Genomic DNA, 12,232 nt, shown 5'->3' with positions numbered 1-12,232 from the left:
TAGTGTACAACTGGTAAATAGGCGCTGATATTTCAGTCAGACAGATGTCTAGTTAACTAGCTAGGTAGCTCAAGGGCTCTGGCTGATAGCCAGGTAGCTAGCTGGTTAGACGGATTAAGTTAGAATCTAACGTTGAACGGAGTCTGATCTCAACAGGAGCAGTCGACAGAAATGAAGCTAGCTATAATCAAAACATGGACTACTATAAGTTATCACAACAAAATACGTTTTCTTTACAGTGAGTGGCGAGACAGAGTGGTGAGTGAAGGCTAAATCAAATTAATCGCGAAAGAGCATTGCTTTGGGTAGGCAAAGAAGTTGACTTGCTTTCTAGTTTGAAGAACATGACGCTTTTGATGACGTTGACGCTCGCGGCACGTCTGTTTTCTGTAATTTACTACCGTACATTCTAATTCCAGCGTGTACACGCTTGTTCGCGTTCCGTTTGGCCTTCTGGCTTCAATAAAGGAGATACACAGAGAGTGGAAACATTGAAGCAAGCAGGGAGAAAGGTTAATAGTACAGTTGTTCCCGAACTTGGGGTCTGGGACCCATGTGGGGTCCCCTAAAATGTAAATAGGGTTCCGTGAGTTAGAGAATCTTTCATTTTATCACATTAATAACACATTAATAGCTTGTTTCTCTTCAAATTGCTATAGAATACAGCAAATATTAGTGCTGGAAAAAGTACTTAAGTCCTTGAATTTGACTTGTCACTGTCGGTAAGATCCATGTATATGGGTCATAGTGTTATTACCATATTATGACAGGTTATGTCAGCTGTTATGACATGGTTATGACCGTACTGGGTGTCAAGTATAGTGTTTCCGTAGTTTCAGTGTCCCTTCTGTTCATATTCATTCATGGCATGAGGTCTGTTATGATACACAGTGATTGAAATCATTGAAAACATTTTAGGGGATACTCGGTACACCACTAACTAATTTCTAGCACATGATCTGAACATCTGACTCACCCGCCCCAAAAACAATGAACGTCCTACTGACCCAAGCATAGTAATATTGATGTAGTCATGCTCTGGTATTTGAACAAAACAAGATGACAGCAACAGAGTTAGCAAGAGCCCAAACTGAGCTGGGACCACCTGGCCCATAATGCAGTTCATCAAAGTGTTAGGCTAATGCATCATTATACTGTCTCGGCGAAAAACGGGTTCCTCCCCAAGCTGTGCGACACAAAACACTGAAAAGGGACAGTTCTGTAACTCAATATGCCAACTCAGTAAAAACAGGGTTGTCCTATGAAAAGATGGTACAGATAGGCTATACGGGGCAATTCCGACTTGAGTTCAGCGTGCGTAAATTAAATGTGATTCTCTTTCTATGCACTTTTCTTTTCTCTTATTCTGACCTTGAACTTAAACATGAGAATAGCATGCTATTCACCTGCTATTCGTTTGGGGGCGAAGATAAATCAAGGTGTGGCGGTGGTGTTTCTACAGATACACCATATTCTGACCGTGACTTAATTCCCTCATAATTTCACCCCCTTCATGCGAGAGGAAACCATAAGGTCCAAGCGGTTCCAAGTGGAAAAAGCAGCCCCTTCATTTCTTTCCAACTGTTCATCTGGGTAAGAGGGTGGGCTCTAGAACATCCTATCAGCCAATCAGGGCTGTGTATCTAAATCTCTTCAAATTAGTTTCCTACAGCCAATACGATCAGACTGAGCATTTCAAGGGCCAAAGGAGGCTCAGGGAAATAAATGATAAAACATATGTTTTGGAGTTATTTTCATTAGTCCTTTACGCTTGTATACAGGTTGAAAATTGCAGATTTGGGCACTGATAATCAAGATGACAAATATGGGATTTCATGGCACCTTGGTAGTCTATACCTGCAAAATTATCCATAATTATTAGTTTTAAGAGTTTTTAAATTTTTTAATGCACATTGTTTTTATCAACATTTTAGTTTATTTGATAGCTTATCAAGTATAGCACACAGGAATCTGTGTTTTTATCATCAATGTTATATTTGTTAACATATTTCGCTATTTCTCCAACCTTTTCAATCAACTAGCAAATAGTTTAGATTCAAATACCAGCCTAGCTAGATCTTTCTAGATCCTCATCTACTGGACCAAAATATTCAGAAATGGCAGCAACCTTCATTCACTACACACACAAGGATTCCTCCTGAAGTTTTGCACAGATTAAAACATCCCTGTGTAAGGGGTTTAAGAACAGCCTCTTTCAATACAGGCTCTTATGGGAAACATGCAGATGACTAGAGTGTAGGAGACTAATTAAGAAACCAAAGTATATTGTGCACATTCGTATTGAGAGCAATACAGCACCGGAGTTGGGTTCGTAATGGACAGCTATTTCTGCAGGCTGACCCTCAGGCAAATGACGTCACCCACTCCAAGTCTATACAGTCCATACAGAGCGCAGTTGATAAACCAACATGTAATGAAACGGTTTCCAGCGTTTTGCACTCTACTATGTCTAGTCTTTAACAAACAATTCTCTTTTGTATGAGTTCATCTTAGACAATGAATTTTACATTACCTGTTTCACTGAAGCAAGAGGAGGACCTTTACCAACTAAATGAGGCAGCTTTGCCTGGATATAAATACATTGAAAAGGCACACAAGGCCTCCATCGGACGTAATGGAGGCCATGCTGTTTTATACAGAGACTGCTTTATTTGAAACCAATTGACTGCTGCTGATTTTCAGTCTTTTGAGTGCCTTGCTTTTTAGACAAGCACCTAATTTATGTGTACGTTTTCTGAAATATTAACCTCTGCATGCCCCACCTTCTCCAGTGTGATTTTGGGTGACTTTAACATACATATTGACTCACCAAAGTGATGTATTGCTGCTGATTTCCTCAACTTGCTGGACTGTCTAAACCTTGTGCAACATATTAATGTTACCAACCACAACCGTGGACACACATTAGACGTCATTATTACTGGAGATGTCCCTGTATCTGACCACAAGGCTGTGACATTATCTCTGATGGCACCCACTCCGCTCCACCGCCCAAAGAGGACCATTAAATAAAAAAAACAACAAATCCCTCTTCCTGGAACACATCCAGCCCACCTTTGAGTCTGACTGCAGTGAGCTGGCACTCAGCGACATGGTCAACCTGTATAACAGCACTCTAAGAACTACCCTGAACATCCTTGCTCCTGAAAAAAACGCAAATTAACCGTCCAATGCTCTTCACCCTGGTTCACTGATGAACTGTGCGGAATAAAGAGTCATGGCCGTAAGCTTGAGAAGCGCTGGTGGAAGGATGGCCTCACTGTCCCATTACTGGCCTACAAAGACCACCCAACAAGCTACTCTGCTGCCCTAAAAGCAGCAGGATCAGTCTTCTACTGCTGCCTTCTACCATGATTGACACAAACAAAACTAACCCCAGAACCCTGTTCTCAACCTGTTCTCAACCTTCTCAGAGTAAGGTTGACAACATTAGAACAAACATCATGGCTTTCAAAACGACCTGCACCCCACCTCCTGAGCCCCCAACGCAGTCTGCCCCTCCCCTCAGCAACATAAACCACTATGCAGTCAATCATCTTTAAAATGAAGGTCACCACTTGCTCCCTTGACCCTATCCCTACTCCAAACCTGCTCATCTAGCCTGCTTCAGTTTGATACCACCCTCCTCAACAAGTCCCTGCTGACCGGGGAGATACCATCACTCTTCAAAACCGCTGCAGTCACCCCCTTATTGAAGAAACTCAACCTTGACCATGACATCCTATCCAACTACAGGCCTATCGCCAACCTCCCCTGCTTATCGCCAACCTCCCCTTCCTATCAAAAGACTGGAAAAAGTAGTTGCAAACCAGCTTCAATCCCATCTGTCTTCCAATCCGCTGTACAAAGTTTTTCAGTCTCTCTTCTGGCCCTTGCACCGAAACAGCTCTGGTGAAAGTTACCAATTACCTGCTGATGGCTGCAGATTCTGGATCAGCTAGCCTTCTCCTCCTCTTAGAACTGCTCTGAATTGGTTATCCTCCTACCGCTCCAATGGGAATTAATACATTACGATTGGAGAGTCCAGATCTGAGAATTCTTCAGTCACGTGGTGTCCCACAGTGGTCTGTTTTAGGGCCTATTCTGTTCCTTATCTACATTCTCCCTCTCGGCCGAACATCAACTTCCACTGCTACGCTGATGATACCCAAGTATATATTAACACCAAACCGGACACCATTTCAGCCCTAGCAAAATGTAGCAGCTGCATAGATGACATCAGGGCATGGATATAGAGAACTTCCTTCAGCTGAACAGCAGAAATCCTGAAGCTATGCTTATTGGGACACCCAAGCAGGTCCCCAATGCTGCCCTACAGTTGATGGCCAAGACGCCCATCTGTCCTTTGTCATCTCTCCAACCTGGGAGTCAAGATTGATACTTCTGTCTTTGATGCCCATATAAAACATCTGCAAAACATAATTTTTCCATCTGAGAAACAATGCCCAGCTCAAACATTTGCCCTCCCAGCCAGATGCAGAGAAACTTGTCCACGTCTTCAACTTCTCCTGGCTTGATTACGGCAACACTTTGTTCGGGGACCCTTGTAGCCTCTGAAGCGATTTGGCTAGAACTCTGCCAGAGTACTGATCAGGACCAAGAAGTCAGCCCACATCTCCCCGTCCTTGCTGAACTCCACTGGCTACCGGTCAACAATAGGGTTGACTTTAATCTTCCTAATGTTTATAACCTCAAATGGACATCAGGGACCACATTTCTATCAATGTTAGAAGGGAGTTTCTCGAGCAACTCCCTACTTATTCAATTCCCCAAGACACATCTCCGTACTATGGGGGACCGAGCCTTCTGCTCCCTTGCGAGGGGCCTATGGAATGTTCTCCCTGATCATCTGAGAGCCGCTCCATCAATCAGAACTTTTAAGGGCCCTTAAAACACATTTCTACAGACTCTTTCCTATAGTCCTAATCTGGAAAGTCCCTTTAGGATGTATTGCTATTTCCTGCCTTGATTCTAAATGTATGATGTTTTATATTGTAATTTAATTGTTACTGTTTACTATGTTGAGCTTTGAGAACACTACTGAATATATTATTATAAATGCCTAAATTGGAATGCAGTGCATGTACAGTAACATGCTATACATGATGTCAGAGCTCTGGCTCCACGCTTCACAGCGCTGTATGGGCTTCGACTGAAAGCTGTTCTGAATTTGAGCACCTTGTGCGACAGACAGTAAGTCGCCCCCATCACTCCTGCTATTTGGGCAACTTTTGAAAATGTTTTGTTGTCTGAGGGAAATGCTGTACATTTAAGAGGACTATGTATTTTGAAAGATGAGCAAGCCTTACACCCGTGAGTCCAAATGGGAACTTCACATTTCCATATCATAGACAAGATGGCGCCGATAGACGTCGTCACCTGGTTCCTAGCTCCTAAGAAACTTTGGAGTATTTTTTAATATTTTTTATTACTGCACAGTTGGAGCTAGGAAGACAAGCGTTTCGCTGCACCTGCAATAACATCTGCTAAATATGTGTATGCGACCAATACAATTTTAGTTGATTTCATAAAGCTCATGTCATATACAGTGTCAATGTTTATGATCACTTTGTTTGATGTACTGCATGGGGGCTTTAAAGACTTGTGATTGTTTAATTGAATGTGTTTGAGCTTTATGAAACTCTTTGCATGTAGGCCTATCTGATAGTCTTGAATTAAAATATGGTGCTTCTATTACAGGGCTGGGCAACTGGTGCCCCCCCCCAAATATATATTTTTACTTTTTTTGAAACTCCGTCGTGTTCTCAACTTACTGTTGAGTTAGAGTAGTAGAATACACAAGGTGAAATTTTGAAATGTGTTTTTTTTCTGTTTTAGTGTCAGTCACTGAAAGTCATTCAATTAGCCCATGTCAGCAATTTATTTTTAGATTGGGAAGTTGGTCTAGCCAGCTATCTAAACCAGGGGTATTCAACCTATTGCTCAGTGACCCCGCCCAGAGAATCCGGTGACCCAGGGACCCCCATGTTAGCAAAACAAGTTTTTTTCCATATGTCCTATCCACTGAATTATAATGGCAGGGACAAGTAATCAACATTTTAAAATGAATTGATTTGGTAGATTGATTTTCATTATTTTGACCTCCCCACATAATTGGATGAAGTATAAACTCTAACAGCCAATTAGCTAGAAAGTTAACTCCAAACTAGGGCCCTGACAATAATAGAATTTGGGGTAACGATTAATTGGCATTCAAATGGGCACAGTTGTCATAATTGTCATTTTTTGTTAATGTTTTGTGCTTGTAATGCCACTTTGAAAGACATACAGTGCCTTTGGAAAGTATTCAGACCCCTTGACCTTTTCCACATTTTGTTACCTTACAGCCTTATTCTAAAATGGATTAAATCATTTTTTCCCCTCATCCATCTACACACAATACCCAATAATGACAATGCAAAACAGGTTTTTAGAAATGTTTGCTAAGCTTGGCACACCTGTAATTTGGGGAGTTTCTTTCATTCTTATCTACAGATCCTCTCAAGCTCTATCAGGTTGGATGTGGAGTGGATGTGGAGTGTTGCTACACAGCTATTTTCAGGTCTCTCCAGAGATGTTCGATGGGGTTCAAGTGAGGGGTCAAGCTGGGCCACTCAAGGACATTCAGAGACTTGTCCTGAAGACACTTGTCATGGCTGTGTGCTTAGGTTTGTTGTCCTGTTGGAAGGTGAACCTTCGATCCAGTCTGAGATCCTTTCATCAAGGATTTATCTGTACTTTGCTCCATTCATCTTTTGCTCGATCCTGACTAGTCTCCCAGTCCCTGCCGCTGAAAAACGTCCCCACTGCATGATGCTGTCACCACCATGCTTCACTTTAGGTATGGTGCCAGGTTTCTTCCAAAGGTAACGCTTGGCATTCAGGCCAAAGAGTTCAATCTTGGTTTCATCAGACCAGATGATATCATTTATCATGGTCTAAAGAGTCTTTAGGTGCCTTTTGGCAAACTCCAAGTGGCTGTCATGTATATTTTACTGAGGAGTGACTGCCGTCTGGCCACTAACATGAAGGCCTGATTTGGTGCTGCGTAGATGGTTGTCCGTATGGAAGTTTCTCCCATCTCCACAGAGGAACTCTGGAGTTCTGTCAGAGTGACCACCGGGTTCTTGGTCACCTCCCTGTCCAAGGCCCTTCTCCCCCGATTGCTCAGTTTGCCCGGGCGGCCAGCACTAGGAAGAGTCTTGGTGGTTCCAATCTTCTTCCTTTTAAGGAGGATGGAGGCCACTGTGTTGTTGGGGACCTTCAATGCTGCAGAAATGTTTTGGTTCCCTTCCCTAGATCTGTGCCTCGACACAATCCCATCTCGGGGCTCTACGGACAATTCCTTCGACATCATGGCTTGGTTTTTGCTCTGACATGCACTGTCAATTGTTGGACCTTTATATAGACTGGGTGTGTTCCTTTCCAAATCATGTCCTTTCAATTGAATTTAGCACAGGTGGACTCCAATCAAGTTGTATAAACATCTTTACCACAGTATAAACAACATTTACCACAGGTGGACTGGAAACAGGATGCCCTTGAGCGGAATTTCGAGTCCCATAGCAAAGGGTCTGAATACTTATGTATTTTCAATACATTCGCAAACATTTCTAAGAACCTGTTTCCAGAAACAGGTTTTTAGATTTTTTTGCAATTAAAATAAATAAATAATATATATATTATTTAAAAAATATATATTTTTAGAGTAAGGCTGTAACATAACTGGAAAAGGGGAAAGGATCTGAATAGTTTCCGAAGGCACTTTACCTAATAAATACAACTACGACATACAGTACTTAATACAACACAGCTTTGGTGACACCTCTGTCTCAAAAAATAATGGTTTAGATTGTTTAGAAATGTTGGAAATTAAGCTTCTCCCAACTGTGCCGTTCTGCTTGTAAAATAATGTGAAAATGGAAAAACTGCTTTTTGTTAAGTGTTTCTACTTGAATATAACATTGAATCCCCCTTCTCCTAAAACTGAATATATTAAAACAATTATGACTATTATTATACGACAACTAAATTCAGCTTATGCCCCCCAAAAGTGCCCCTGGCTCTTATCTCAAACTAGGATCTTCACCTTCTAATTTGCAGATGTCTGAGTGGAAGTGTTTCCTTGTTATTTCTCTTCAGCTATCAAGGGAACTCTGATGAGGTTGGCTGCTATGTGGCTCCCTGTCCCTTATCAAAGGGAAACTGCTACTTTGAGGTAAGTGTTAACACCTGTTTTATTTTCACCAATGATTAGTATCCTTAGATGATGATAGCCTTATCTTTTGAAATGTGTGTGCCTTGCACGCTTCTAAGCAGTTATTATTTTCAATTATACAATGGGTGGGTCTAATGCTAATAGGGGCAGCAGGTAGCCTAGTGGTTAGAGCATTGGGCCAGGCAAGTAACCGAAAGGTTGCTAGATCGAATCCCTGAGCTGACAAGGTAAACTTGTCATTCTGCCCCTGAACAAGGCAGTTAACCCACTGTTCCTAGGCCATCATTGTAAATAAGAATGTGTTCTTAACTGACTTGCCTAGTTAAATAAAATAAAAAAATCCTGAATGCTGATTGGTTAAAATCGGATTCCAGCCGCTGTCTATTCCACAAGTTATCAACGGCTAAAGCTATGACGTTAAAATGCCTATTTACTCTGTTCCATTTGACTGTGCAATCCACTGTCTCATCAGCCAGGCAATTTATAAACTTGATCTCCACTATAAAAAACATCTAGACATTATCCAAACCTAATTGAGATGGTTCGGGATGAGTTGGAGCACAGAGTGAAGGAAAAGCAGCCAACAATTGTAGAGCATATGTGGGAACTCCTTCAGGTGAAGTTGGTTTAGAGAATGCCAAGCGTGTGCAAAGGTGTCATCAAGGCAAAGGGTGGCTACTTTGAAGAATCTCAAATGTAAAATATATTTTGAGTTGTTTAACACCTTTTGGGTTACTACATGATTCCATATGTTATTTCATAGTTTTGGTGTCTTCACTATTATTCTACAATGTATAAATAAATAAAAACCCTGCAATGAGTAGGTGTGTCCAAACTTTTGACTGGTGCTGTATGTATGGCAATAGAACAAATGACTGTCCATAGATACAGAACAAAAAGACTCAATGACTGTCAACCGAACCGATAGAACGAACGACCAGCCGGCTTGGGTAGAAACCCTATATTTGTGTCGGGAGTATGTCTTGTGGAAGGATGAAATAGTATGAATAAATTCATCAAAATAAAAATTTTCCATGAAAATATGTATATTATTATTTGAATATGTTGGTAACCAGTTGTATAAACGTGATAATGCCCTCGAAGCCAGTGTTTGGAGGATACACTACCGTTCAAAAGTTTTTTGTTTTTGAAAGAAAAACACTTTGTCAATTTAAAATAACATCAAATTGATCAGAAATACAATGTAGACATTGTTAATGTTGTAAATGACTATTGCTGGAAACAGCTGATTAAAAAAAAAGTTAATGTTTTATGGAATATCCACATAGGCGTACAGGGCCATTATCAGCAACCATCACTCCTGTGTTCCAATGGCACGTTGTGTTTGCTAATCCAAGTTTTTCATTTTAAAAGGCTAATTGATCATTAGAAAACCCTTTTGCAATTATGTTAGCACAGCTGAAAACTGTTGTTCTGATAAGAAGCAATAAAACTGACCTTCTTTAGACTAGTTGAGTATCTGGAGCATCAGCATTTGTGGGTTCGAATACAGGCTCAAAATGGCCAGAAACAAAGGACTTTCTTCTGAAACTCGTCAGTCTATTCTTGTTCTGAGAAATGAAGGCTATTCCATGTGAAAAATTGCCAAGAAACTGAAGATCGGGTACAACCTTGTGTACTACTCCCTTCACAGAACAGCGCAAACTGGCTCTAACTAGAATAGAAAGATGAGTGGGAGGGCCCGGTGCACAACTGAGCAAGAGGACAAGTATATTAGTGTCTAGTTTGAGAAAAAGACGACTCGCAAGTCCTCAACTGACAGCTTCATTAAAAAGTACCCGCAAAACATCTGAACATCAACAGTAAAGAGGGGACTTGCTTGCCTTCTAGACAGAGTTGCAAAGAAAAATCCATATCTCGGACTGGCCAATTAAAATAAATTATTAAGATGTGCAAAAGAACACAGACACTGGACAGAGGAACTCTGCCTAGAAGGCCAGCATCCAGGAGTCGCCTCTTTCACAGCTTGTCACCACGACTCCACAGCAAGTTGATAGTGGCTCTAGTTATCCAAATTTCCCTGATTTTTTTTATTTTATTTTTTTTTCAAATTCAAGCAAATAAGCGATCAAATCCATGAGCCTTGAGGTATAGATTAAGAATAAAGGGTTTATAAGTAGTTGATAATTATTTAAATGCTAGGCCTACTTACTGTATAACCCCTTTACAAATCCTTTTAAGTATGTAACATGTTACCATACTAAACTTAGGTTGTAAACTTAGCCTAATATGACAATATTATAACAGTGCAGTGTAATTTTATGCAGAAAGCTTTTCTTAGTAGCGTCAGTGCTGACATGTTGTTGAAAGTGATGTTCCTCATGCTCCTGACCTACATGAGATGTGTATGTGCGCAAGCTAGAGGCCATTTTCCAAGCAAGATACCAGAGTTTCTCAGAACCGGATCCCTTTTTATCAAAGAAAAGGGTAACCAAAATCATTCTCAAATGCTAGTCACAGTTGGAGTCTGATGGCTATCTGCAAGTTAGATTAAATGAGTTTGACATTTACAGTTAGAAGTTGAGAAGTGATCTTTAAAGAACTCCACATCCATACTTTATGTGATCCGGTTCTCAATTCTCATTCGGCGTGACGCACATCCTGTGAAATTCCCCCAGATATTGAAAATTTGGGGGCATTCTTTCCCATAAAGGTCATTTGCCTTTCAGAGTATGCGTCACTAGTATCCTCATGTTTCCTCATTATGCTTTCACAAGGAAATTATTTCACCTTCGTCAGACACTGCCCCTGTGCACTCAAATCTAGGCCTATCTGTCTTCTGTGAATCCAGCAGAAGAACATCTGGGATTTGTGGCATTCCACTTATTTCAACATTTTATTTGAATTCCATTTCAATCCATTCAAAGTCCATTCCAATTTCATCAGCCTATCTAAGCCCAGCTGCGTCTGTGAATCTTTCATTCAGACATTTATAAGCTTTTAAGTACCTTCTACTAATGTATTTGAACCTGTCAAGTGTCAAGTGCAGTACAGCCAGTACTGTAAAAGCCTAGAGATTGAACTGAACTGATCAAAAAGTTTCCTCGAATGAGTGCGGAGGAGAACAGGTGAGTGAGACCTGGACTTTCACTCAAAAACCCAAGGAGTTCAGTTTCAGACTGTGAATAATCACGTGGGATCCAGCCCAGAATCTGGGTTCAAATAGTGTTTTCTTTCAAAAACTTAATGTGATTGAGCTTGCTTTTAGGACTATCCCATTGGTTCCTCTGCCAAAGCAGCGGCTACTCTTCCTGGGTTCCAAGCACATTAAGGCACATCACACAGAAAATATACCAACCACAAAAAATATACATCATACAACATCATTACACCACAACATTTCTACAACACAAAGTGTATAATAACTAGAGGTCGACCGATTAATCGGAATGGCCGATTTCAAGTTTTCATAACAACCGGAAATCTGTATTTTTGGGCGCCGATTTGTATTTTTAAATTTTTTTGTAAAATGTAATTTTCAAATTGTATATTTATTTGTTGTACTTTTTATTTAACTAGGCAAGTCAGTTAAGAACACATTCTTATTTTCAATGACGGCCTAGGAACGGTGGGTTAACTTCCTTGTTCAGGGGCAGAACGACAGATTTTCACCTTGTCAGCTCGGTGGATCCAATCTTGCAACCTTACAGTTAACTCGTCCAACGCAATAACGATCTGCCTCTCTCTCGTTGCACTCCACAAGGAGACTGCCTGTTACGCGAATGCAGTAAGCCAAGGTAAGTTGCTAGCTAGCATTAAACTTATCTTATAAAAAACAATCAATCATAATCACTAGTTAACTACACATGGTTGACGATATTACTAGATATTATCTAGCGTGTCCTGCATTGCATATAATCTGACTGAGCATACAAGTATCTAAGTATCTGACTGAGTGGTGGTAGGCAGAAGCAGGCACGTAAACATTAATTCAAACAGCACTTTCGTGCGTTTTGCCAGCAGCTCTTCGTT

General features: G+C 40.8%; 2 protein-coding genes across 6 annotated transcripts in view; one reads left to right on the top strand and one right to left on the bottom strand.

Annotated features, from left to right (window-relative positions):
* Positions 1-12,232, top strand: part of LOC139368447 (SPRY domain-containing protein 3-like) — an 88,745-nt gene that overhangs the window by 7,556 nt on the left and 68,957 nt on the right. For all 3 annotated transcript variants that reach the window (XR_011626964.1, XM_071107349.1, XM_071107348.1), the window contains exon 3: positions 8,164-8,239. Coding sequence is in view for 2 of the 3 variants with exons in the window: in XM_071107349.1 (XP_070963450.1) it covers positions 8,164-8,239 (76 nt within the window). In the remaining variant the exon portion in view is untranslated. The remainder of the gene's footprint in view (positions 1-8,163; positions 8,240-12,232) is intronic.
* Positions 1-12,232, bottom strand: part of LOC139368448 (insulin-like growth factor-binding protein 6) — an 81,428-nt gene that overhangs the window by 14,508 nt on the left and 54,688 nt on the right. The gene's annotated exons all lie outside the window — the stretch shown is intronic.

This window comes from Oncorhynchus clarkii, chromosome 16 (assembly GCF_045791955.1).
Source record: "Oncorhynchus clarkii lewisi isolate Uvic-CL-2024 chromosome 16, UVic_Ocla_1.0, whole genome shotgun sequence".
Lineage (NCBI taxonomy): Eukaryota > Metazoa > Chordata > Actinopteri > Salmoniformes > Salmonidae > Oncorhynchus > Oncorhynchus clarkii.
Note: the sequence above shows the minus strand (reverse complement) of the source record. Positions and strands in the feature narration are given on the sequence as shown.